This window comes from Eulemur rufifrons, chromosome 22 (genome assembly GCF_041146395.1).
Source record: "Eulemur rufifrons isolate Redbay chromosome 22, OSU_ERuf_1, whole genome shotgun sequence".
In the NCBI taxonomy this organism is placed as follows: domain Eukaryota; kingdom Metazoa; phylum Chordata; class Mammalia; order Primates; family Lemuridae; genus Eulemur; species Eulemur rufifrons.
The window spans coordinates 2,069,549-2,096,535 of record NC_091004.1 but is presented as its reverse complement, the minus strand read 5'-3'; the positions used below and the strand labels follow the sequence as shown (position 1 = coordinate 2,096,535).

The window sequence follows — 26,987 nt, the reverse complement described above, 5'->3', positions numbered from 1 at the left end:
ATTCATTCCATCACCTGGATGTTCTCAGCTAACGTAAAATCTGGAAGCAGCCAGACACGGCACAGGCCTTACCGCCACTTGGCGGGGCTGGGGGTGGGAGAATCACTTGAGCCCAGGAGTTTGAGTCCAGCCTGGACAACATAGCAAGACCCCAATGCTACCAAAAAAAAAAAAAAAAAAAAAAAGCTGAAAGAACGTGGAGAGCCAGATCTTTTTAGATAAATGCTTTATTATTTTTTTTTTCCTGAAAATGGTACAAAAGTTCTTTCTCTGGAACATCTATAATGCACAGAGCTTTGTAAATTTATCCAGTTATGAATAAAATCTGGTTTGACACTGATCTACTTTTAGTCAGCCTAACATCTCCTTACGGTGCAACCAGCGTTCCTTTTCTTTCCTGACTTTACGAGCTCCGTTCTAGTTTCTGCCGCCACAGAACGTTACTTGGGAGACTCGAGTCCAGCTAGCGAACCTGATTCGGGGCAAAAATAAACGGCCTGTGGAGAAAGGGGCCCAAGGGCGCGAAAACACTTGTGAGATAGAGGCAGACGGACTGGGGTTCCTAAATGCACCCTAAAATTCCTAAATGCACCAGAATTCCCAAAGGCATTCCTAACTACACCGTCATCCAGAAACTTCCCCGGTGGCTTCTATACAAAAACCGACCACGATTCCAAAGACGGGAAGAACAGGTCTAAGGAGGGGGAGGGTGGTTCCGGGCAAGAGTTCTGTCGCTCACAGAGCAGGTGGGCTTTGGTGACAAAAGGCACTGGAAGTCCCCCCCCGACCCTGGGCGAATGTGACGAGGGCCGGGCCAGCCCAGACCTGCTGCAGCCCCTCCTCCCGGCCTCCTTCCCCGGCCTCTTCCCCTCAGCCTCCTCCCCCGGCCTCCTCCGCCAGCCTCGCCTGCAACGCCACTGGGGTCCGGCCACCGCCCAGGGAGGTGTGGGGCTGGTGGCACTCGGATCACAGCTTCTCGAAGGGGAACAGATGGGAAGCCTCTGCTTTTTTCCCCCTCTTGCTCTTCCTGGAACATTCCGGCTTCGGCTTGTCCTCGGCGTCCCGGTTCTGAGGCCACGAGGCCGCCAGGATCCTGGCCGCTTCTGCCTGGGAGCTGGTGCCCTCCTCTTCGTCGGAGGAGAGGCCAGCGCCCGCGGCCACGTGGGGCGCGGCCGCCTCGCTCTGCAGGGGGATAGCGGAGGGGGACACAGGCCGGGGTCGGTGACCAGAACGTGGGCCGGTGACTTCCGAGCCGTCCCTGCGACAAACCCGCCCCGGCTCGTTGTCCCTGCAGAGGACGCAGACTGACCTTGGGCCCGTAGCGCAGCTTCAGCCTCTCCCGGATGAGCAGGCCTTTGACCAGAACCTTCCAGTGCCCGAGGGCTCGCTTCTCCCTTCTCTGCGGGCAGAAAGGAGGTGGGAGACAGGGTTCAACGCTGGCGTTTGCGGGAAAAACCCTGAGGCGGAAGCTGAGAACGTGAAGGTATCTATGGGCCGGGCGCGGTGGCTCCCGCCTGTCATCCCGGCACTCTGGGGAGACCAGCCTGGACAACAGAGCAAGACCCCGTGTCTAAATAAAATACAAAAAAATCAGGCCGGGCGTGTGCGGTGGCTCGCGCCTGTCATCCCGGCACTCTGGGAGGCCGAGGCGGGAGGATCGCTCGAGGTCAGGAGTTCGAGACCAGCCTGAGCAAGAGCGAGATCCCGTCTCTACTAAACGTAAAAAGAAATGAGCTGCACAGCTAAAAATATAGATAGAAAAAATGAGCCGGGCGTGGTGGCGCATGCCTGTAGTCCCAGCTACTCGGGAGGCTGAGGCAGGAGGATGGCTTGAGCCCTGGAGTTTGAGGCCAGCCTGGACAACATAGCAAGACCCCATCTCTACAAAAAAGAAAAATGAGCCGGGCGTGGTGGTGCATGCCTGTCGTCCCAGCTACTCGGGAGGCCGAGGTGGGAGGATCGCTTGAGCCCAGGAGTCTGAGGTTGCTGTGAGCGAGGCTGACGCCACGGCACTCTAGCCCGGGCGACAGAGCCAGACTCTGTCTCAAAAAACAAAACAAAACAAAACAAAACCAAAAAAAGATACCTATGTGCACACGCACACACACGGTTTCAGGTTCAAACACGCAGTTTCTCGGTCCCACGCAGCCTCGTCTGCAAATGACTGGTCTGATGTGAGACCCGAGAGCCCGGATCCGGGCGCATCGTGGGCAGGGGACGGCGACGTGGAGACCGGCCGGGGCCGAGGGGGCCGGGGCCGGCCGTGCCCGCCTTCCCCGCCGCTCACCTCCTTCTCCTTCTTCTCCGCCAGCGCCTGCTCCTCCTCCCAGGCGCTCAGGAGCACGTCCCTGAACTCCTCGCAGACGATGTAGCCGTCGGTCCTGCTGGGGGACACGAGGCGGTGACCCTGCGTCCGCTCTCCGCCCCCCCCACCCCCTCCCGGTCCCCACCCCGGTCCCCCCCCCGGCCCCTCACGCACACGGGGTGCGAGTAGCCCCCGTGGAAGTCGAAGCCGGTGACAGCCTGGGCACAGTCCACGCCCAGCCTGCGGGCCACACGGTGCAGCTGCGGCAGGTGCAGCTGGACGCAGCCGACCGGCATCATGCTGGGCAGGAACAGGTAGACGTTCCCGAACTCGTTCCGCGGCACCTGCGGGCGGCGGGCGGGGCTGTGACATCGTGGGGACATCGTGGCGGACCCCTCCAACCGCTCCGGGGGCCACAGGCGTCCTCACCTTGCCGTCCACGGCCACCGGCGGCTGGTACGGCTCCGTCTGCCAGTGGCCGAACAGGCCCAGGTCGCTGTGGTCCCGCAGCTGCGGCTCGGCCAGGCGGGCTCTCCGGGCGCGGTTGGAGTAGCCCTTCACCATCTGCGCCGGGGACACGGCGCGGGGTCACGGCCCCCGTGTGTCACCCCCAGCCAGACACACACTGGGCCAGCGCCTGCTCACCGGTCCCCACCCCCGGCTCTGCCTTCCAGCCTTGCCCTGCCTATCCCCCCCCCCAGCCCCCACCGGGTCCCCCGGGCTTGTCACCTACCTTATAAGGGACCTCTCCCAGCCTCACCACTCTGCCCTTCTTCAGCCAGGTGTCCCTGGAGTGCAGGGTGTGCACGCAGTCCCTGCGGGACACAGAGGACACTGTCCCGCGGCTGCCTGGGGCCCACAGCCCTGCCCGGTCCCCCCCCCCACCCCCCGGGCGTCTGAGGCTCGATTTCAGCACAGCACCCTGGACGGGGGGCGAATCCCGGCCCGGGCTGGGCGACCCAGGCCTCGGCGCAGGCCAGGCCTGAGTCCAGACGGTTCCGCTCGGATTCTGTGACTGAATCACGACACAAAAGCGACACACGCTCAAGAGAAACTGCGCTGACTACAGGTCCCACATGACCGTCCTCTCTTTTTCGTTTTTAGTGTAAAATCCCGCAAAGTGCACGCGCTGTTCCACACTTTGTTAGCAAACAGGCTTTGCGTGAGACTGGGCCCAGCCGCAGGCGGGTGTAGACGCTCTGAGCTTTGGGGTGAGACCGGGCCCAGCCGCAGGCGGGTGTAGACGCTCTGAGCTTTGGGGTGAGACCGGGCCCAGCCGCAGGCGGGTGTAGACGCTCTGAGCTTTGGGCTGAGACCGGGCCCAGCCGCAGGCGGGTGTAGACGCTCTGAGCTTTGGGGTGAGACCGGGCCCAGCCGCAGGCGGGTGTAGACGCTCTGAGCTTTGGGGTGAGACCGGGCCCAGCCGCAGGCGGGTGTAGACGCTCTGAGCTTTGGGGTGAGACCGGGCCCAGCCGCAGGCGGGTGTAGACGCTCTGAGCTTTGGGCTGAGACCGGGCCCAGCCGCAGGCGGGTGTAGACGCTCTGAGCTTTGGGCTGAGACCGGGCCCAGCCGCAGGCGGGTGTAGACGCTCTGAGCTTTGCGGTGAGACTGGGCCCAGCCGCAGGCAGGTGTAGACGCTCTGAGCTTTGGGGTGAGACCGGGCCCAGCCGCAGGCGGGTGTAGACGCTCTGAGCTTTGCGGTGAGACCGGGCCCAGCCGCAGGCGGGTGTAGACGCTCTGAGCTTTGCGGTGAGACCGGGCCCAGCCGCAGGCGGGTGTAGACGCTCTGAGCTTTGCGGTGAGACCGGGCCCAGCCGCAGGCGGGTGTAGACGCTCTGAGGTGTTCGAGGCGGGCTCGGCTGGGCCACGCTGTGCGCTCGGTCAGGGGAGCTAAATGCATGTTCAACGCAGGATGGGTTTACGGGGACACACGAGCCCCGTCTAAGTCGACAAGGTGCTGTGTGTGTCCTCACGGGCCTGCCGGGGGGACCAGACGCCGAGTGTCACAGCGGGGAGGCTCCACGCCACACTCGTGCTCAGCACCGGACGTCTCCGATGGCCCCAGAGAGCAATGATGTCCTCGTCACGCTCAAGGCTTGGAGGACGGACAGACAGGGCAGTCACCGACATTTCCAAAGAGGAAAAAAAATAATAAAAAAAAAAACGAAAAAAAAAAAAAAAAATGAAAAAAAAAAAAAAACGAAAAAAAAAAAATGAAAAAAAAAAAAAAAAAAAAACCCCAAAATATTTCCCCGAGGGAGGTGGCAATGAAGGGGACGCAGCTCTCCCGGAATAAATGTCCACTTTCCATGACTTCACGCCCACCCGAACGGCTGCTCCCCAAGACGACAAGATGGCACACGTCAGCGAGGAGGTGGTGTAAGTGGAACCCTCGTGGCCTGTCGGTGGACATGGAAACTGGGAGAGCCACCGTGGGAACAGCATGGCGGCCCCTGAAAACCTTACACGGGGAATTTCCACCTGGTCCAGCGAGGCTGTGTCTACGCAGCCGACCCCGCCACCCACAAGTGACAACGGGGTCTCGAAGGGACACAGGCACACACCCGTGTTCCCAGTGGCGTTACTCACGGTGGCCTGAAGGTAGGAGCAACACACACGTGTCCACTGAGAGAGGACACGATAAACCACGTGATCTAAGTACATACAATGGGACACAATCCAGCCTTAGAAAGAAAAGGAATTCTGACACGTGCCACCGCGTGGGCGAACCTCAGGACGTTATGCTAAGTGACATAAGCCAGGCGCAAAACAACGATCAACGCCGTGGGACCCTGCAGGTGTGTGGATTCTAGAATGTTCCAGTGCACAGAGACGAGAAGTGGCACGGTGGCCGTCTGGCCTCAGGAAGGGCAACGGGGGTCCGTGTTTCACAGGGACAGAGCCTCAGCCTGGGAGGAGGAAGACGTTCTGGAGAGGGATGGTGGGGACAGGTGGGTGACAGTGAGAATGTGCTGGATGCCACCGAGCTATACACTGAACGGTTAAGATGGTAAATTGTGTGTTATGCGGTGTTTTACCACAATAAAAATACATCCACAGGCCGGGCGCGGGGGCTCACGCCTGTCAGCCCGGCACTCTGGGAGGCCGAGGCGGGAGGATCGCTCGAGGTCGGGAGTTCGAGACCAGCCTGAGCAAGAGCGAGACCCCGTCTCTGCTAAAAATAGAAAGAAATTAGCTGGACAACTAAAAATATATATAGAAAAAATGAGCTGGGCGTGGTGGCGCATGCCTGTGGTCCCAGCTACTCCTCTAGTCCCAGCTACTCGGGAGGCTGAGGCAGGAGGATCGCTTGAGCCCAGGAATCTGAGGTTGCTGTGAGCGAGGCTGACGCCACGGCACTCTAGCCCGGGCGACAGAGCCAGACTCTGTCTCCAAAAAAAAAACCAAACAAAAAAAAAATCGCTTCTTCTATTAGCTTTCTGTTGCTAGTTCTCAAAATTCCTGTTTCTATTTTTATTTTGTCCTTTCCTCAAAATTACATTAACATTTTTTCCAGGTTTAAGTTTGTATATATTTTATTCATATTTTACTCATTCTACTCTTACTTTAGTGATTTTTTTTACCGTGGCATGAAACATAGAATATTTTTTACGTAAAAAATATTTTTTTACATAAAAATTTTTTTTTACGTAAAAAAAATTTTTTACATAAAAATATTTTTTACATAATTTTTTTATATAAAATATAAAACACACGATTTTAACCATTTTTAAGTGTACAGTTCGGTGGGCATTAAGTCCATTTAAACAGCTGCTCGGACGTCACCTGCATCCGTTCCAGAACTTTCTCATCATCCCAAACAGAGCTCTGTAGCCATGAAACTACCCACTCGTTTTAATGTTCGTGATCAAATCCTTTATTCCTTCCTTTTCGTATGTTTTTAACTTATATCTGTGTGTTCTTTATCGCCTTATCTTACATCGTATTTGTCCTACTTATTTTTTTTATTTATTTATTTTTTTTGAGACAGAGTCTGGCTCTGTCGCCCGGGCTGGAGTGCCGTGGCGTCAGCCTCGCTCACAGCAACCTCAGACTCCTGGGCTCAAGCGATCCTCCTGCCTCGGCCTCCCGAGTAGCTGGGACTACAGGCATGCGCCACCAAACCTGGCTGATTTTTCTTTTTTTCTTTTTTGTAGACATGGGGTCTTGCTATGTTGTCCAGGCTGGCCTCAAACTCCAGGTCTCAAGCCATCCTCCTGCCTCAGCCTCCCGAGTAGCTGGGACTACAGGCATGCGCCACCATGCGCGGCTCATTTTTTCTCTATATATTTTAGTTGGCCAGATAATTTCTTTCTATTTTTAGTAGAGACGGGGTCTCGCTCTTACTCAGGCTGGTCTCGAATTCCTGACCTCGAGCGATCCTCCCGCCTCGGCCTCCCAGAGTGCCGGGATGACAGGCGTGAGCCCCGGCGCCCGGCCTTGTCCTACTTTTTATTTTACTTTTCCCCGTAACTCCCCCCATTGGTCTTGTAATCCTTGTTCAATTTTCACGCTTTCATCCGTCCCCCTCGTCCCAGCAAACGCACACGGCTGTGCACGGCCTCCAGATGTTGTCGGGAAGCTCTGCGACCTCCAGACCTTCTGGAAGCTTCCGAGGCCCACCCGGCCGCCCCACGCACCTGGAGTAGACGGCTTCCCCGCGGCAGTAGCCGAGCACGGCGGCCGTGGCGGGGTAGACGGCCTCGTACTTGAGCAGGTGCCGCTTCAGCGCGTACAGCGGGTGGTTCTTGTAGGAGCCGACCGCGGTGGGCAGGGGCTGCTCCAGCTGCTTCGCCTGAAACTGCGGAATCCGGGAGGCCGGCCGTGAGCACGCTGGTTTTATTTTATTTCATTTTATTTTTTGAGACAGAGTCTGGCTCTGTTGCCCGGGCTAGAGTGCCGTGGCGTCAGCCTCGCTCACAGCAACCTCAGACTCCTGGGCTCAAGCGATCCTCCTGCCTCAGCCTCCCGAGTAGCTGGGACTGTGGGAGTAGCTGGGACTAGAGGAGTAGCTGGGACCGCGAGAGTAGCTGGGACTAGAGGAGTAGCTGGGACCGCGGGAGTAGCTGGGACCGTAGGAGTAGCTGGGACTGCGGGAGTAGCTGGGACTAGAGGAGTAGCTGGGACTACGGGAGTAGCTGGGACTGTGGGAGTATCTGGGACTAGAGGAGTATCCGGGACCAGAGGAATATCCGGGACTACAGGAGTAGCTGGGACTACAGGAGTAGCTAGGACTAGAGGAGTAGCTGAGACCAGAGGAGTAGCTGGGACTAGAGGAGTAGCTGGGACTGTAGGAGTAGCTGGGACTAGAGGAGTAGCTGGGACTGTAGGAGTAGCTGGGACTAGAGGAGTAGCTGAGACCAGAGGAGTAGCTGGGACTAGAGGAGTAGCTGGGACTGTAGGAGTACCTGGGACTACAGGCATGCGCCACCATGCCCGGCTCATTTTTCTATATATTTTTAGCTGTCCAGCTAATTTCTTTCTATTTTTAGTAGAGACGGGGTCTCGCTCTTGCTCAGGCTGGTCTCAAACTCCTGGTCTCGAGGGATCCTCCCGCCTCGGCCTCCCAAGTAGCTGGGACTAGAGGAGCAGCTGGGACTGTGGGAGTAGCTGGGACTAGAGGAGTAGCTGGGACTAGAGGAGTAGCTGGGACTATGGGAGTAGCTGGGACTGCAGGAGTAGCTGGGACTGTGGGAGTAGCTGGGACTGGAGGAGTAGCTAGGACTGTGGGAGTAGCTGGGACTATGGGAGTAGCTGGGACTGTGGGAGTAGCTGGGACTAGAGGAGTAGCTGGGACTCCGGGAGTAGCTGGGACTAGAGGAGTAGCTGGGACCACGGGAGTAGCTGGGACTACAGGCATGCGCCACCACGCCCGGTACATTTTTTATATATATATTTTTAGCTGTCCAGCTAATTTCTTTCTATTTTTAGTAGAGACGAGGTCTTGCTCTTGCTCAGGCTGGTCTTGAACTCCTGGCCTCGAGCGATCCTCCCACCTCGGCCTCCCAGAGTGCTGGGATGACGGGCGGGAGCCGCCGCGCCCGGCCACTAACTTGTTTCCGACAACAGATGGGGCAGCTGGGGTTGCAGGGACACAGGGGACTCTGCAATGTCGCATGTGTGGCTTTGGCCATTGAGTAGGTGACAGACGAAGGGAACGCTGTGAGTGAGTCACCCTGTGGCTTGTGGCGAATTCAGGACGTCACCTAACCTATTCTGGCCCTTAGACGCTTTCCCCAGCCCGGCAGCCTGCCCTGTCCAAGGTCCTCCCGGGAGAGGAGTGCAGGGCTTTCCTCAGTGACGCGGCCGCGGCTCCGGGTGACGTCCCTGTCCCATACCCTGGGCTCCCGACTCGGCTCTCCCAGGAACCTGGCGCCCCGACTTTGCTCCCGGTCCGCTGTCTTCCGCGCCCGCCCTCTGCCCTTCTCTAGGGCCCCTGATCCCCACTGTGTCACCTACAGCGAGTCACCAAGCCTTCCCGTGGCATCTCTAGCACCCTGACGAATCAGCCTGGCCGCGCGGGGCCGCCGAGGGAGGGAGGGGACCCTGCACCTCAGCCTGAGCTAGTTCTTTACGGTCAGGCCGGTCACAATGCCACCTGCGCAGGTGACGTCTGACCTGTCGTCACCTAATAAAAAGAATCCAGGGCACCCCCGAAGCAACTGCTCAACAAACGGGTCGCGATGTCACAGGAAATGATACACAGACTCGCGCCCTGCCTGTCCTGCGAGACTGCAGACAGACCCCCGGCAACTCCGGGCACCTTCCCGGGCACAATCGCCCAGCTGTCCCCAACGCCGCCACCACGGGCAGCTCGGAGCTGCTGCCTCCTGGCGTCAGCGTTGGTTCTGGGAGCAAGTGACATCGCCCCTGCTACGTTCTAGAAGTCTCTGCTTCCCGGCGTGCCTTCCCGGCAGACTACAGACACCTTCTCCTTCCCAGGAATGTTCTGGCTACGAGGGGCGCGCCTGTGTCTGTCTGAGCAGGCGCGATGGGAAAGAGGGGGACCCTCCCGTCCCCAGCCTGAGCTGCGTCCCTTGCAGAAATGCTTTCAAAGCTCCGACTTTATAACTGGACGAGACCGGGAAGGAGACAGACTTGGGCTCGAAGCCCAAGTCCACTCATGTCTGGGCTCTGCGATGTTTTGCTGGGAAAATTAAGGCCACCATCGCCCCCGGCTTCATGGTGTCGTGACGGTTCAACGGCGGAACATGCTGGCAACCCGCGACCCGGCGCCGGGCATGCAGAAGGCGCTCAGGGAGGGGGAAGGACGTGAACCACCGGCCCGACCGGGACGTGGCGCTTCTAGAGGCCGAGCACTTACCTCCGAGTCCTCCTGCTTGTCCCTCTCCGTGAAGGGGCCCCGGTAGGGCCGCAGCGTCTCCGCCCACCACGCGGCATCCACGCGCAGCTTGCGGGTGGCCGTGAGCCAGGCGGGGTCGTAGCGCTGCGTGACGTCGCGGACCCAGCCGTCGCCGTCGATGCCTACCACGTAGGCCAGGGGCTTGGTGGCGTAGCGGTGGCAGGCGGCCGGCTGGCCCACCGCGCCGTGCACGCAGTCCACGCACAGCCACCTGGCCTCCCGCTCGCAGAACACCTCCAGCCAGTGGTCCACGCCCGCGGGGACCCCGCCGCCATCCGCCTCCTCGCTGTCCCCGGGCGGCTTGCGGCGGCCCTTGTCGCGCGTGGGACCGGAGGGGGCTGCTGGGGGGCCCCCACGGCGCGGCCCGGACGCGCTCTTGGCCCCGGCCTTTGTCCTCTGCCTCGCAAGGCCGGGTTCCGAGTCGTCGTCGTCGGAGGGGTCGCCGGCTGCCCCACTGGGGGGCTCGAAGTCGGAGCCGCTGTGGGCGTCCTCGCCGCTGTGGGCGTCCTCGCTCCCGCTCTCCTCTTTGTATGACACCCTGGAGGCCGCCTGTCGCCGCTGGCCACGCGGCCGGCCCCGGGCACCCTCCTCCTCCTCCTCTTCACTGCACGACGGGTCCCCGCCTCTCCTCCTGCCCGCCCTGCTCCTCTTGCCCTTGGCACCGCGGTCGCCGGCGGCCTTAGCAACGGTTTGCTCCTGCTTGGCCCCTTTGCTGGGCTTGGCTTTGCTGCGGTTTCCTCGACCTCGGCTGGAAGATTCCGAGGAGCCTCCGGGATCCTCCATGGCTCTCTCCTTGGCGGGTTTCTTCCCCTTACGCAAAGGAAGAGTCTGGTTATTTTTTATTTTTTATTTTTTTTGAGACAGGGTCTGGCTCTGTCGCCCGGGCTAGAGCGCCGTGGCGTCAGCCTCGCTCACAGCAGCCTCAGACTCCTGGGCTCAAGCGATCCTCCTGCCTCAGCCTCCCGAGTAGCTGGCACTGTAGGAGTAGCTGGGACTGTAGGAGTAGCTGGGACTGTAGGAGTAGCTGGGACTGGACGAGCAGCTGGGACTGTAGGAGTAGCTGGGACTAGAGGAGTACCTGGGACTACAAGAGTAGCTGGGACTGTAGGAGTAGCTGGGACTGTAGGAGTAGCTGAGACTAGAGTAGCTGGGACTGTAGGAGTAGCTGGGACTGTAGGAGTAGCTGGGACTGTGGGAGTAGCTGGGACTAGAGGAGCTGGGACTGTAGGAGTAGCTGGGACTGTGGGAGTAGCTGGGACTAGAGGAGTAGCTGGGACTGTAGGAGTAGCTGGGACTAGAGTAGTAGCTGGGACTGCGGGAGTAGCTGGGACTGTGGGAGTAGCTGAGACTAGAGCAGTAGCTGGGACTAGAGGAGTAGCTGGGACTGCGGGAGTAGCTGGGACTGTAGGAGTAGCTGGGACTGTAGGAGTAGCTGGGACTAGAGGAGTAGCTGGGACTGTAGGAGTAGCTGGGACTGGAGGAGTAGCTGGGACTGCAGGAGTAGCTGGGGCTGCAGGAGTAGCTGGGACTGGAGGAGTAGCTAGGACGACAGGCATGCGCCACCACGCCCAGCTCATTTTTTCTATATATATTTTAGTTGTCCAGATAATTTCTTTCTATTTTTAGTAGAGACGGGGTCTCGCTCTTGCTCAGGCTGGTCTCGAACTCCTGACCTCGAGCGATCATCCCGCCTTGGCCTCCCAGAGTGCTGGGGTGACAGGCATGAGCCACCGCACCCGGCCCAAAGGAAGACTTTGGTTGGTTTTTCTTTTGTTTTTTTTTTTTTGGCTAATGAAAGGATAGAGAGCCTGCAATGTTGTAACCTAACAGGGTGATGTCCCTGGCTGTCTCTGAGGTTGTGTGAAAGCTCTAGCTAAGGTCTGCGGCAGCTCAGAGAAGGCCCCACTCCAGTTCTTTCTACGCCAGCTGTAAAGCAGAGAGAGGAGCGTGGTATTTAGAAACAGACAAATCTGGGTTCAAATTCCAGTTCTGTCTCCAATTTCTTACGTGGCTCGGGTTAAATTATTTCACCTCTGAGTCTCACTTTCCTGAGCAATAATAATACCTACCTTGCACATATGCAATTTGCAGACAAATACTTAGGGACTGAACGTGGTTATAGTTTTAAGAATACAGAAATTTTAGGCTGGGCACGGCAGCTCACGCCTGTCATCCCAGCACTCTGGGAGGCCGAGGCGGGAGGATCGTTCGAGGTCAGGAGTTCGAGACCAGCCTGAGCAAGAGCGAGACCCCGTCTCTACTAAAAATAGAAAGAAATTATCTGGACAGCTAAAAATACATATAGGAAAAAATGAGCCGGGCGTGGGTGGTGCATGCCTGTAGTCCCAGCTACTCGGGAGGCTGAGGCAGGAGGATCGCTTGAGCCCAGGAGTCTGAGGTTGTTGCGAGCGAGGCTGACGCCAGGGCGCTCTAGCCCGGGCGACAGAGCAAGTCCCTATCTCAAAAAAAAAGAACCCAGGCTTCACGAATCCCGGCTCTTAAAAATATAATCGTGACCCATTTTTTAAAGTGTGAGAGCTGCTCTCTCCTCTCTGGTCAACAGCCGATTTTTCTCTGGAATCCCTGCAAACCTCACCTTCGCGGCTGACGACTTCAGAGGAATCGGCTGCAGCGACAGCACCAGCCGGGTCAGGAGTTGCAGAGCCCGGAGAATCAGCAGAAACATCTACGGTAAAAAGGAACAACGTATTCGTCCTCGGAAAATAACTAAGGACTTCGCTAGTGTGATGTGGTTATTGTAGCGCTTTGTTCAGGATAGGGAAGAGTGGGAAACAAACAAACTGTCCAACAACAGGAGACTAGAAGTCTCTTTGTTTTATTTTTTTTTGAGACAGAGTCTCGCTCTGTGGCCCGGGCTAGAGTGCCGTGGCGTCAGCCTCGCTCACAGCAAACTCAAACTCCTGGGCTCAAGCGATCCTCCTGCCTCAGCCTCCCGAGTAGCTGGGACTAGAGGAGTAGCTGGGACTACAGGAATAGCTGGGACTGTGGGAGTAGCTGGGACTAGAGGACTAGCTGGGACTGCAGGAATAGCTAGGACTAGAGGAGTAGCTGGGACTGTAGGAGTAGCTGGGACTGTAGGAGTAGCTGGGACTACAGGAGTAGCTGGGACTGGAGGAGTAGCTGGGGCTATAGGAGTAGCTGGGACTACAGGAATAGCTGGGACTGTAGGAGTAGCTGGGACTGGAGGAGTAGCTGGGACTAGAGGAGTAGCTGGGACTAGAAGAGTAGCTGGGACTGGAGTAGCTGGGACTAGAGGAGTAGCTGGGACTAGAGGAGTAGCTGGGACTACAGGAGTAGCTGGGACTGGAGGAGTAGCTGGGACTACAGGAGTAGCTGGGACTAGAGGAGTAGCTGGGACTACAGGAGTAGCTGGGACTACAGGAGTAGCTGGGACTGCAGGAGTAGCTGGGACTGCAGGAGTAGCTGGGACTGTAGGAGTAGCTGGGACTGTAGGAGTAGCTGGGACTGTAGGAGTAGCTGGGACTACAGGAGTAGCTGGGACTGTAGGAGTAGCTGGGACTGTAGGAGTAGCTGGGACTACAGGAGTAGCTGGGACTAGAGGAGTAGCTGGGACTACAGGAGTATCTGGGACGACAGGCATGCGCCACCATGCCTGGCTAATTTTTTCTATACATATTTTTAGCTGTCCAGCTAATTTCTTTCTATTTTTAGTAGAGACGGGGTCTCGCTCTTGCTCAGGCTGGTCTCGAACTCCTGACCTCGAGCGATCCTCCCGCCTCGGCCTCCCAGAGTGCTGGGGTGACAGGCGTGAGCCACCGCGCCCAGCCTCTTTGTTTTATTTTTGGAGACAGAGTCTCGCTTGAGCCCGGGAGTTGGAGGCTGCGGTGAGCTATGATGACGCCACCGCACTCCAGCCTGGGTGACAGAGACCGTGTCTCCAAAAAAAAAAAAACATCTGGGATTTCAAGGGGCCCAAAGAGCTCAAGAACAGAGTGCTGTCGTGGCGTAAGAACAGACATGTATAAAAATGCCAATTCTCATAAAATAAAAAATAAATTTAAAAGAAAGAATAGACATGTAAATAAACCAATGGAAGGGAACTAAGAAGCCAGAGATTAACCCATACATTTATAGCTCGTTGATTTTCTACAAGTTCACCATTAGCTCCCTATTGAAAAGACAACCTCTTCAACAAATACTGAAAATAATAAAACCAAGAGTTGAAAGGCTAAATCATGCTGGGACCACGGGATATCCCCAGGCCTGAGAATGAAGCTGAAAACCTACCTCGTATCGTACACAAATATTAACTCTCGATGGACGGAATCCTAAATGCAGGAGCCATAACTATAAGATTCTTAGAAGAAAACCCAGGGGCCGATCTTTACAACCCTGGATTTGGCAATAGGTTCTCAGACAGGACCCCAAAAGCTCAAGGAACAAACAAAACAGGTTAACTTGGATTTGGTCAAAAGGACAAGTGTTTGTGTAAAAAAAGGACTTTATCGAGAAAGTCAAAAGATAACTTGCAGAACGGGAGAGAATATTTGCAAAGCGTGTATCTGACAGGTGACTGATAGCTAGAATAGATGAGCGGGTCTTAGGGTTCATGAACAAAAAGACCACCTAATTTAAAAGGGGCAAAGGGCCGGGCGCGGGGGCTCACGCCTGTCACCCCAGCACTCTGGGAGGCCGAGGCGGGAGGATCGCTCGAGGTCAGGAGTTCGAGACCAGCCTGAGCAAGAGCGAGACCCCATCTCTACTAAAAATAGAAAGAAATTATATGGACAGCTAAAATATATATATACAAAAAATTAGCCGGCCATGGTGGCGCATGCCTGTCGTCCCAGCTGCTCGGGAGGCTGAGGCAGGAGGATCGCTTGAGCCCTGGAGGCTGAGGTTGCTGTGAGCAAGGCTGACGCCACGGCACTCCAGCCCGGGCGACAGAGCGAGACTCTGTCTCAAAAAAGAAGAACAAAAGGTGACATGCACATCCGTCACCGGGAACGGTGGCCAGGGTCACCGTCAGCTACCAGGCTAATGAAACGGCGCTCCCTGGGGAGCCGCTTACGTGCACCAGCTCCTCGTCATCTCTCGCGGAGTAAATGGCGAATCTCCTCTCCAGGGTCGTGTGCAGGTCCCGCTCGCTGGCCGACAGCGCCGGGTTGACGGTAAATGTTCCGATGAACCTGGGGAGAAACCGGGGTAAAGCGGGGAGGGACGTTCGTTCTTTGACGGCCCCAAGAAAATCAAACGGGGGGCGGGGTCGTGAACCGCGGGGTCCGCCTGGCTCTGTCCCACCCGGCCATTCCCGGGCAGGCCGGGGCCTGGCGCTTCTGTGTCACCACGGTCACGCCGGCCACCGCCGCCGCCGCCGGGCACACCGTCCCCACCTCGGGGAGGCGGGTGCGTGGGGCTGCCCCGAACCCAGCCCCGAGAGCGGCAGGACGGCGGCCTCACCACTTGACCAGGTTGGAGAGGTAATAGGCGTCCACGTCCCGCGGTGACACTTTGGCGAAGCGCGGTGGCACAATGGAGAGGCCCACGGCCCGCAGGTCCGGCTGGCTGCACACGCGGTTGCGGTGGAAGCCGTTGGCCAGCAGGCACAGGAGGTGGACCTGGCGGGGGAGGCGGGGAGGACGGAGGGGACAGAGAAGGACGCTGAGAGCCAGCAGGGCGTTCCCGCTGCCCGAGTCCGGACAGAATGGGGACAGGAGCCACGCGCTGCCATCTCCACGCACGGCAAGGCAAAAATGCCACCACCGGCCGCCTCCCTAGACCACCTTCCAGCCCCTCTTTGCTTCTTGCAACTGAAGGCTGCAAAATGCACCGGCTCGGGCAAGAGTTCCCATCGGCTGGAGACCCACGTGGCAGGGGTTTCTAGAATAAATGCTACCACGTCCGGAGTTTGTGACCAGCAGACCGGGACGAAAAGCAACTCGGGGGACAGCTGGGCGGGACGTGCACGGAGGCCGGCGGTGGGACCGGGGCTCCCCGGGCCCCTCTGGCCACCTCCCTGTGTGTGTCTGACTGTCCCGGCCTGTGTCCCGTCCTCCTGGACCTCGCTACGTCAGTCACCACCGGCCACCGTCGAAAGCCACCGCGACGCTCACTGAGGTCGGGACCGACGTCATTCAGTGGCCGGGGGAAGACAGGGCAGGCCGGGCCCTGCGATCCAGACCCCCGTCACGTCCCAAAGACGGGGGGGGGGGGGGGGGGAGACACGCTGACGTCCCCCGCGCTCACCTTGTGTGTGTCCTCGTGGACTTCTCTGCTGAAACGCTTCATCACCCTCCGAAGGTGCGTCTCGAACTCCACCTTTATCTTTTCTCTGCAAGACGCGGGGAGAAGTCTGAGCACCGGGGGGGAAACTGAGGCCAGGCCGCCCCCCCCTCGCCACCCGGGGTCCCCGAGGGATCCGTTCTGCTCGTAGTGACGTGTGTGGACCGTTCTCTCCGCTTTCCTGCTGGTTTCCGGCCTGCCTCGTCCTCCTGGCCCGCGTGACACCGTCACGTGCTCGGCCGGCCCCAGATCACGTCCCCACCGAGGGGCCTCGGAGCTCGCTTGGTCCAGGGGGTCTTTTCTGCCTGGCCCTGCCGACTGCTGCCTCGTTGCCTAGCAACCAGCATCTTCCTGTCACATGCAGGCGCGCCCAGACGGCGCCGTCCTGGCGTGTGACATCTCTTTTCACGGCTGTGTCCCTTGGATCTTCAAGACCACTCGGGCCTTCTCGAATGACTTCTAGAGTCTCCTCCGTGCCGAGTCCTGTTCCCGCAACCAGCGGATTCGGGAACCCACGGACTAGCAGGCGCCGCACGCCACACCCTCGAGCCACCAGAGGCCACCGGCCGGGGACCCCTCGATGGATGGGGGGGGGGGCGGGGGCTCACGATCATGCCAGGAAAAGCGTGAATGATAGTGAGTCCGACGACAGACGTTCAGCTCTTCTGCTTCCGGGCTGTGTGACCCCCGAAATGTTACTCAGCCTCTCTGAGCCTCGGGCTCCTCATTCTGATACTGTTCTGAGGATCGTTCCAACCTGGTGGCTGACCTGCTCAGGCCCTGTACGCGGGACACCCCCTTCCCGTGTCCTGCCCCAGCCGGGACACGACGGTCTCTCGGCCCAAGGCCCTGACGGCGACCCCGGGGCTCTCTGCGGTGACACTCAGCCTCCGGTGCCCTGGAGCCGAGAAGCAAAGACCTCATCTTACCTCCTTTCTCGGGCTTTCGCCTGCTCCGGCGTTTCGATCTCGATCTCCACCGGCGTCGCGGGCAGAAGGGACTGAGACGCGGTGGCATGTTCTCCCGCGTCACCCGGCCCAGGCTCGCTGAGTTCTGGCGACGGTAGTTTTGACAAATCAATAATAACGGCAATAGCACCCATCGCACGCAACAGAATCAAAGCTCTGCTGGCAAGGAGGGAACGGAGGCAGGGACGGAGGGGTGGGACGTCACAAGCCATGGGGACTGCATGCCCACCGTGGCTCTGAGCTCCTGCAGAGCGCCAGGCGCTGTGCGAAACGTTTTATAATTAACTGTCTCACGTAACCCACACGACCACCCACAGTAGTTGTTAGGTGGGGAAACTAAGGCCTGGAGACACTAGGTTGAATCAGATACAGACCCTGCTACAGAAGAGCTGACAGTCTTTGTTTCAGGAGATACTTGGTCTTTTTATTTTTATTTTTATTTTTGAGACAGAGTCTTGCTCTGTCGCCCGGGCTAGAGTGAGTGCCGTGGCGTCAGCCTCGCTCACAGCAACCTCAGACTCCTGGGCTCAAGCGATCCTCCTGCCTCAGCCTCCCGAGCAGCTGGGACGACAGGCGTGCGCCACCACGCCCGGCTCATTTTTCTTTTTTGGAGAGATGGGGTCTTGCTATGTTGTCCAGGCTGGCCTCAAACTCCAGGGCTCAAGCGATCCTCCTGCCTCAGCCTCCCCAGTAGCTGGGACGACAGGCATGCGCCACCACGCCCGGCTCGTTTTTCTGTATGTTTTTAGTTGTTTGGCTAATTTGTTTCTATTTTTAGTAGAGACGGGGGTCTCGCTCTTGCTCAGGCTGGTCTCCAACGCCTGACCTCGAGCGATAGTGGGAGGATCGCTTGAGCCCACAAGTTGGAGCTACGGCCGTGCCCCTGCACGCCAACCTGGACAACACAGAAAGACCCCACCTCTTAAAAAAAAAAAAAAAAAGGTGTAAATGTTCTAAAGTAAAAAAAAAAAACAAAAAACAAAAAAACAGGATCATAGTAAGTGACATATGACTGCAAACAGAATCAAACAAACAATGCTGCAAAGATGTCTCACCTTCGACCTCTTCCCAGTCATCTTCGCTTTCTTCCTCATCCTCTCCTTTGTCGCTGCTTTTGTCCGCAGGAGGCCCTCTCTTTGGGTGGTGTGTCTTCTTGAGTTTACTCGGAACGTCCCTGTGTGAAGACCACAGGACAATGAAGAAGGCTGAGACATCCCGGGGTTACGGAATTTAAAAGATTTCCTCCTTCTCTTGATTGAGACTCTGCTGCGATTATTTAAGGATTGTCACGGAGCTCTGAGTGAGCCTCATCTCCTCCGTCAACAGGGCTCTCAAAACCTCCCCAAGATGTGCTCTGATTAATACTAGATGTGCTGTCAAAAAAGAAACCCGGCCGGGCGCGGTGGCTCACGCCTGTAATCCTAGCACTCTGGGAGGCCGAGGTGGGCGGATCGTTTGAGCTCAGGAGTTCGAGACCAGCCTGAGCAAGAACGAGACCCCGTCTCTACTAAAAATAGAAAGAAATTATATGGACAGCTAAAAATATATATACAAAAAATTAGCCGGGCGTGGTGGCGCATGCCTGTAGTCCCAGCTACTCGGGAGGCTGAGACAGGAGGATCCCCTGAGCCCAGGAGTTTGAGGTTGCTGTGAGCTAGGCTGGCGCCACGGCACTCATCTAGCCTGGGCAACAGAGTGAGACTCTGTCTCAAAAAAAAAAAAGAAACCCACCATCCAGAGCCGTATGAAAGAAGACAGTCCAGCGAGAACTTAGAAGACACCACAATAATGACGTGAGTGAGTTCCGGAAGTCATGGCTGTGATGTCTGTATGCACACGTGTACAGCTCGAGGCCAGAAACCGAGAACAGGGAATCCACACTTGTTGATCCTATTACAAACCAACTCAAAAGATTTTTTTCCATCTTGAGGCCGGGCGCGGTGGCTCACGCCTGTCATCCCAGCACTCTGGGAGGCCGAGGCGGGAGGATCGCTTGAGGTCAGGAGTTCGAGACCAGCCTGAGCAAGAACAAGACGCCGCCTCTAACAAATATAGAAAGAAATTAGCTGGACAGCTAAAAATATATAGAAAAAATGATCCAGGCGTGGTGGCGCATGCCCGTAGTCCCAGCTACTCGGGAGGCTGAGGCAGGAGGATGGTTTGAGCCCCGGAGTTTTGGCCAGCCTGGACAACATAGCAAGACCCCATCTCTACAGAAAAGAAAAAAAGAAAAATGAGCCGGGCGTGGTGGCGCATGCCTGTCATCCCAGCTACTCGGGAGGCTGAGGCAGGAGGATGGTTTGAGCCCCGGAGTTTGAGGCCAGCCTGGACAACATAGCAAGACCCCATCTCTACAGAAAAGAAAAAAAGAAAAATGAGCCGGGCGTGGTGGCGCATGCCTGTCATCCCAGCTACTCGGGAGGCTGAGGCAGGAGGATTGCTTAAGCCCAGGAGTCTGAGGTCGCTGAGAGCGAGGCTGACGCCACGGCACTCTAGCCCGGGCCACAGAGCGAGACTCTGTCTCAAAAAAAAAAAAAAAAGATTTTTTTCCATCTTGAAGAAACAGGATCTAAGGGGACTGAAGGTGACAGAATTCCGATTTGAAGTCGGGGTGTGACAATACTTAGGTATGTCACACGATACAACCATGGACCGGTTAGCTAGTTAAGCAGATAACTACATAGACAAGTGGGTAGCTAAAACACGGTTCCACACGAAGAAATGACAAATGTTGGATGATAGATATGCTAAATTACCCTGATCTGATCACGATAATTATACGGATCGCGACATCATTATAAGCGCTCCATAAATAAGTACATAGCATTAGGTGTAATTAAAAACTGGCCTTAAATTAAGAAGATTTTTAAGAAAAAATTTAAAAGACTGTACGGTTGCTCGTATGCAATATATTTCTGCAAATTCCTTTATAAAATGTATCTGGAGCTTTGAGCTCGTGTAAACTTTGGGCATTTGTGATCAAGCGAGACTAGGATCTCTATGGCTTGTCCCGGTTGTACCGCTGTCTGGCTGTGGAACCGTGATTTAAAGCACTTTCTGCGAGCTGTCATTGTCCCCAGGGGAAAAGGTCCCAGCGCTGGCTGGTCTGAGTGACACCCGGAAGCGGTGAATGATCCGGATCCCAGGCACCAGCAGCAAGAGTCGGTTTGATGGCTAGCGCTTGGCCGATGGGCCCAGAGGGGTCCAGCTCTCACCTGAGATCCTCTCCGTCGCTGAGGCCTTCCTCCTTCACGACCTTGACCTTCTTAGATTTCGCCGTCACCTTGGCCACTTTCTTCTGCGTGGGCCCCTCTGCTGAGGGCTCGGCGTGGCTGGGGTCTCTCTTTCTCTTTCCTCGGGAACCCCTGGAGGGAAGGCTCTTCTCTGGGGGCTCCTCGTCTTCCGGGACATCTAGGGGGACCGCAGGGAACAAGAGGGCAGCGATGACAAGTCGGGTGTGGCTCGGGGGGCCAGGGGCACGACAGGGCTCTGTGTCTTGTCTCTGAGCCCCGTCTGCACCCCAGGAGTGGGCAGCCACCAGCTCTCGGCCTGTCTCCCCTGTGGCTGGTCTGTGTCCAGAGGGAAAAAACCACCCTTCTTCCCTGAAACTCCTAAGGCGACAGAGAATGCCTGTGACTCCAAATAAAATCTAACGTCCACATCTTAAATTCCAGCTGATCTCCAGCAAAGAGAACACATAAATCCGTTAACAAGGACCCTGCTTGCTTGCTCCCTGCCAAGGCTAACGATTGGTTCCAGGCATGTCCTATTCATCTGAAATAAAATGCTCCCAGTCCCTAAATCTGTCTGAGTTTTACCACAATCCTATTCCTACAAATCCTTGTTTCTGCCATCTTTCGAGACCCAACTGTGCTCACTATTGCTATGAAACCTTTCCAGACTAACCCAACAACGCTCACCTACCCACCGTCAGCAAACTCAGGGCTGAAATAAAACAGCAGCCATTGAAAAATATCTGCATTTTCCTAAAATAGTTACTGTTTTTGTTCAAGGGAAATACAAAAAAAAAAGCACGAGAGGTCAGTTTTAGTTTCATCAGGGTGTCCAAAAGGGTGGCGTGCGTATTCACATATAACACTTATTTTAACAAATTAATTTTAATAAATAGTTGATAATGATATGGCAGGAAAAGACATTTTTCTGTTTGGCAAATATGTGCACACAAGTGATCTTGGATCTGAAATACATCTTCCTTGGCGTGACTCTGCTGCAATTAATTTGAAAAAAATAAAAATATTCTTTTATTGAGGTTGTAAAAAAAAAAAAGCTACAACGGTAACCTAAAATAGCAAATTAATACGAATCCTTTCATTTATGGTTTGTCCTGTTAGCTCTCTGGACACGCTTTTATTTTTTTTTTTATTTTTTTTTATTTTTTTTATTTCATCTTATTGTTATGGGGGATACAGAATTGCAGGTTCCATACGTTGCCCATTGGACAGGCTTTTATATTCCCCAGGAATGTACTCTTGCACAGGGGAAAAAAAAGACTCTCTCTTCTGATCTACATAAAATCATAATTTAATTTAAATAAAGTTTGTATTAGAGGGGCATTTATTTTAACGCTAGACAGATCGCTGATTTGGCTCTGTTTCTTTAAAAATATGTTCTCTAAAAGAAGGAATTTACTCATTCCCATGTTTCAAACATTTTAATGGAAACCTAACGAGTCAAAATTTTGCAGAACAATATTCAAAATTTAGTTGTTCGAATCTGAGACTAGATTTCTTATTCCAAGGCCAGAGGCTGAATAACAGTTTATGCCTCACACCTCATGTAGAGCAAGTCCTTAAAAATCAAGATTTCTGGATCTTACGCTGGTCTTTAGCCCTCTGTTAATAAGTAAAGATGCTAAATACTCCTTTTTACTAATCTAAAAAAAAAAAGCAGGTGGGAGGATATTTCAAACGCCATCACCAAATGGTTCTGGTTGGTTTCAGGCACAGGTTTTATTTCTGTGTTTTGAAGAGAAAAGCAGAGGCGTTAAAAGGCAAAACAAAAAGGAAACAAACAAACAAACAAAACCCATGAGATGTTCATGGCATCATTAGTCGTAATATACATAATTCTTTAAAAAAAAAAATCTGAAAGTCCAACCATAATTATTAAATTATGGTACAATCGCACAATAAAATATAATTCAGTCATCTTTTAGGACAGAGGCGGATGTTATATGCTATAATGCTTAAGCATGGGAAGTTTTTACAGCTTTTCTGCTACCTAAAAGAACACAGAGAGAAGGAAATATACCATTATTTAGTGGTTACTTCTGGACAGCAGAAACATGGGTGACTTTTCTTCCTTTATTCTTTGCGATTTTTTTTGGGGGGGTCCCTAAAGCATCCAGAGGCTCTTTTCCAGAGCTTTCCAAGATCCACAGCTACCTAATACGCCCACCTTACCAATGTCATTGAGCTTAGCATTATTCTAGTAGGGCAGAAATTAATACCGCTGTGGTTTGCTAAATCTATTAGGATTTAACAGGAACACCTGGCTAAACCTTCCAGCAACATCTCCCAGCACTTAGAATAAAATGCAAACTCCTGACCAAGCCGAGGGCCTGGCCCCCTTCTCCCACCTCAATTCCTCACTCACTGTGTCCGGCCAACTGGCCAAGCTCTTTCGCTCCTAACAGTCTTTTAATCGACTCTTCTCTCTGCCTAGAATTCTCTTCCCCCAGAACTTCCTATGAACGGCTGCAAAATTATATGCTCAGTAACTGGCTCCAGACGTCACCTCCTCAGAGGCCTTCCCTGATCACCGATTGTTGATTTAGCTGCTTCCTCCCCGCCCCCACAGAAACTGGATTGCAGCAACCTGTTTGGCAACCTGTGAATTTGGTTTTTGACCTTATTGTCTGTCTCACCTGCCCCTCCCCAAACATGATAAGCATCGTGAGACCAGGGACTGTGCCTGTCTTGTTCACAGCTATAATCCTAGTACCTAGAGTAGCGCCTGGAAACAGTAGGTGCTCAATAAATAGCTGTTGACGGGAGGAATACATTATCCCGATGAAAGCATTCACGTAGAGGAAAAAATAGGAAGAATCCAGAGGTGCCCTAAAAGTCAACGAGGAAATAATAACGTAGAGAAAAAATAGGAAGAATCCAGAGGTGCCCTAAAAGTCAACGAGGAAATAATAACGTAGAGAAAAAATAGGAAGAATCCAGAGGTGCCCTAAAAGTCAACGAGGAAATAATAACGTAGAGAAAAAATAGGAAGAATCCAGAGGTGCCCTAAAAGTCAACGAGGAAATAATAACGTAGAGAAAAAATAGGAAGAATCCAGAGGTGCCCTAAAAGTCAACGAGGAAATAATAACGAAGACCGTTTTTTTTTTTTTTGCTCCTGTCTGTTGAAAGCAGCCAAGTATCACGTTTATTTGCATGCAAACGGCTGCCTGTTAAAACCTACAGGGTCGCACTGATAGTCACCAAATTAGTGCCACTTGCAGCCCAAACCACAGTTGCTGAGTTTGTGCTCCTCCACCAAAACCACGGCAAAGATGAACTCTTCAGATCCTGCTGGAAGCTTCCTTGGGGATTATACAGCTCGCTCTTCTGCCTGGCAGGGTTTGAGTAAGATTGGGTGCACCATGGGCTGAATGACATGAGACCGTGCCCTGAGTTTCACACGCTGTCTCACTCAACAGGCACGATCACCTTGCAAGGTAGTAACACGTTTCATAGAGTAAGTTCCAAAGGGCTAAAATATTTGCCCAAAATAATCTACCCTCCTGCGCGGAATTCCTGAGCGTTGCAGCTATACCAAGCTGGCCACCAGGTGGCGAATGTTTAGCTGGGAGAAATGCTGCCCAGGAAGGTGGCATTGCTATCAGCTTAAAATCTTTTTCGTTTTTGAATGGCTGCCTATCCGGAAGACCCCGACCAGAATACGAACTCCCTCTTGATAGCCCCTTGCTAAAACGGTGACCACCCTTTCCGTAGCGCGTCGAACAATCTCACAGAGCACGTTGCAATCGCTCCAGTCAAACCCGATCATTCTTTTGCAAATCACAAATGCTTGTACCTTCTTCCAGGACATTTAACCCACTCTGCCTTGCATGTTTTATATGTAAATGTCCCGTCAACACTAAGATCCTCCGAGCTATCTGTATCTCCCATGCACAGCACACAGCAGAGACTCAAAAAATGTTATGCGAATAAATGAGTAAATGAACGAAGAAAATGGTGCTCATCATATTAACTGGCCGGTAAATCATCTCCTAAGTTTAGGAATTATTAACCCTTTGACTGTTTCCAAATGGACGATGAACTTACAATCATTACAGACTCAGAATTTAATGTGCTAAGAGCCCCTCCTGGTTACCTACTCTGACCTTCTACGCAGTTATAAATATCTCAGGGGACCCAGAAATCCCTCTTACAGCATGCATTTCGCAATTATTTCAAATATTTATTTATTGAGCCGGGCACAGCGGTTCACGCCTGTCATCCTAGCACTCTGGGAGGCCGAGGCAGGAGGGCTTCTTGACATCAGGAGTTCGAGACCAGCCTGGGCAACACAGTGAGACCCCATCTCTACAAAAAATGGAAAAAATGAGCCAGGCGTGGTGGCACGTGCCTGTAGTTCCCGCTACTGGGGAGGCTGAGGCAGGAGGATCGCTTGAGCCCAGGAGTTTGAGGTTGCAGTGAGCTATGGAGATACCACTGCATTCGAGCCCAGGCGACAGAGCGAGACTCTGTCTCAAAAAAAAAAAAAAAAAAAATTATTGAGCATTTAGTACAGTCAGCCCTGAATCTGCAGATTCTACCAACTGCGAATGGAAAATATCTGGGCAAAAAGTACAACAATAAAAACATGATACAAACGCTAAAAATACAGTATAACAACGATTTACACAGCACTTTCATTGTATTAGTTATTATAAATAACCTAGAGATGACTTAAAGTATATGCATAGGTTCTATGCAAATACCACAACACTTTATATAACTTTGGACTTAATAGCCACAGATTTTAGTATCCTTGGTGGTCCTGGACCAAATCTCCCAAGCATACCAAGGGATGAACACATACACCCGGAGGGTGGGGGAGGGGGGAAAGGACAAGATAGGATATAGCAATAAAAAAGATATGCTTGCATGAAGCTTAAACACTAGGCAATCCAAAAGGAAGCAAATAAGACCATTACAGACCGAAAGAGGCTAGGAGGGCAATCATTAGAGTCCGATAAAAAATGCCCGGGACATGGTGGCTCACACCTGTCATCCCGGCACTCTGGGAGGCCGAGGCGGGAGGATCGCTGGAGGTCAGGAGTTCGAGACCAGCCTGAGCAAGAGCGAGACCCCGTCTCTACTAAAAATAGAAAGAAATGATCTGGACAACTAAAAATATATATATAAAAAATGTGCTGGGCGTGGTGGCACATGCCTGTAGTCCCAGCTACTCCTGTGGTCCCAGCTACTTGGGAGGCCGAGGCGGGAGGATCCCTCGAGGCCAGGAGTTCGAGACCAGCCTGAGCAAGAGCGAGACCCCGTCTCTACTAAAACTAGAAAGAAATTAGCTGGACAGCTAAAAATATATATAGAAGAAAATGAGCCGGGCATGGTGGCGCATGCCTGTAGTCCCAGCTACTCGGGAGGCTGAGGCAGGAGGATGGCTTGAGCCCTGGAGTTTGAGGCCAGCCTGGACAATATAGCAAGACCCCATCTCTACAAAAAAGAAAAACGAGCCGGGCATGGTGGTGTATGCCTGACGTCCCAGCTACCCGGGAGGCTGAGACAGGAGGATCGCTTGAGCCCAGGAGTCTGAGGCTGCTTCGAGCGAGGCTGACGCCACGGCACTCTAGCCCGGGGCGACAGAGCCAGACTCTGTCACAAAAAAAGAAAAGAAAAAGAAAAAAGAGCCCGGGAAAGACCCCCTTCTACAGCGCGCTCAGGGAGTGTCTCACCCCAGACCTGAAGGAACAGAAGAAATGAGCCTGGCAACCGCCCCGAAAGAACATTCCGGGCAGAAGGAAACATCAAAGGCAAAAGGCTCCAGGGCACAAATAACTCGGCACAGCTGAGGACCAGAAAGGAAACCAATAAGGAGGGTGTCTGGCAAGGAGACCAGGGGTGGGAGGCAACGGGAGAGGCGGCTGCAGACACATGGCGGAGCGTCTGGCAGGTCAAGTGCAGGCCAAGTGCAGGTCAGGTGCAGGTCAGGTGCAGGTCAAGTGCAGGTCAAGGAAGAAAGTGGGATTTTCTGCAAAAAGCAACGGGAAGCCAAGGCGGGTTTAAAGTGGCAGCTTGGCATGATTTTTTTTTAGGATCATCCGGGTCTCTGGGCAGAGAACCGCTGCCAAGGGAAGAGACGGAGCCAGGAAAGAGGAAATTGCAGGAATTCAGGCGACAGGGGATGGACAGGGGCTGCGGCCACCGGCGTTAAGACAAGTGGGCGGACTGGACGTGCAATTCCGGGATTGCGGATGAACCGGATGCAGGAAAAGGGGGGGGTTGCTTTGACAAGGGGGCGACCGGAAGCACCGGGGAAAGGGCGGGCTAAAGGGGGGCAAATCACGAGCTTTGCTTTGTCCGTGACGAGCAGACGACGCCCGTCCTCCGTGCACGGGAGGAGGTCACGCCGGACTCCAACGGGGGACCCTGCGGGCAACGTGATCGCCCTCCGTCCCGGCCCGTCCGCCTCCCGGGGACACGACACAGCCGCGACACCGTCCCCCGTGCGGCCCTCAGCAGCGGCCGGGAGGCCGGACGTCGCCCTCCGGGCTCCGGGGGGAACCAAAGCCGCGGGGACACCCGGGGGGCGGGGGGGGGAGAACCGGGGACGGGCAACTTCCGGTCCTCACCTCCGCGTCCGGCCTCCCCCGGCCTCCGGCGGCGTCTGCCCGCTGAGCCCGGCTCGGCCGCGCTGTCTCCCGCGTCCTCGTCGCACCGCGCCGCGCCGCCGCCCTTGGCCTTCTGCCTGCGTGGGCCGCGCTCCCGCGGCTGCCGGCCCGCCGCGCGCCTCCGAGCCATGTTGCCCGGGCAAGACCCGCCGCGCCGGGGACGCTTCAGGCCACCGGAAGTTGCCGGAGCGCCGCCTCCGCCCCCCAAGGCGAGCC

The 26,987-nt window shown here is 54.7% G+C and overlaps 1 protein-coding gene across 5 annotated transcripts; it reads right to left on the bottom strand.

Moving 5' to 3' along the window:
• Window positions 1-244: 244 nt before the first annotated feature.
• Window positions 245-26,949, bottom strand: XPC (XPC complex subunit, DNA damage recognition and repair factor). Of its 5 annotated transcripts, none has more exons than XM_069497736.1 (16): window positions 26,733-26,949; window positions 20,117-20,312; window positions 17,957-18,075; window positions 16,863-16,986; window positions 15,898-15,982; window positions 15,112-15,269; window positions 14,723-14,840; window positions 12,266-12,355; window positions 9,631-10,479; window positions 6,947-7,107; window positions 3,039-3,120; window positions 2,735-2,869; window positions 2,480-2,649; window positions 2,288-2,381; window positions 1,310-1,399; window positions 245-1,182 (listed from the first exon to the last, which is right to left on the bottom strand). In XM_069497736.1, exons 1-16 carry the CDS (start codon window positions 26,899-26,901, stop codon window positions 967-969), a joined length of 2,856 nt encoding a protein of 951 aa, XP_069353837.1. In that variant the 5' UTR covers window positions 26,902-26,949; the 3' UTR covers window positions 245-966. The 5 variants fall into 5 exon arrangements, with proteins under 5 accessions (XP_069353837.1, XP_069353838.1, XP_069353840.1 ...); XM_069497737.1 differs by having other exon boundaries at window positions 26,796-26,949; XM_069497739.1 differs by having other exon boundaries at window positions 26,817-26,949.
• Between the last annotated feature and the right edge of the window lie 38 nt (window positions 26,950-26,987).

Coding starts and splice junctions, on each gene's coding strand:
- XPC (XM_069497736.1), bottom strand. CDS start 26,901: ATGGCTCGGAGGCGCGCGGCGGGCCGGCAGCCGCGGGAGCGCGGCCCA. Junction 12,356..14,722: donor ATGACGAGGAGCTGGTGCAC/GTAAGCGGCTCC, acceptor TTTTTACCGTAG/ATGTTTCTGCTGATTCTCCG. Junction 7,108..9,630: donor ACAAGCAGGAGGACTCGGAG/GTAAGTGCTCGG, acceptor CGGATTCCGCAG/TTTCAGGCGAAGCAGCTGGA.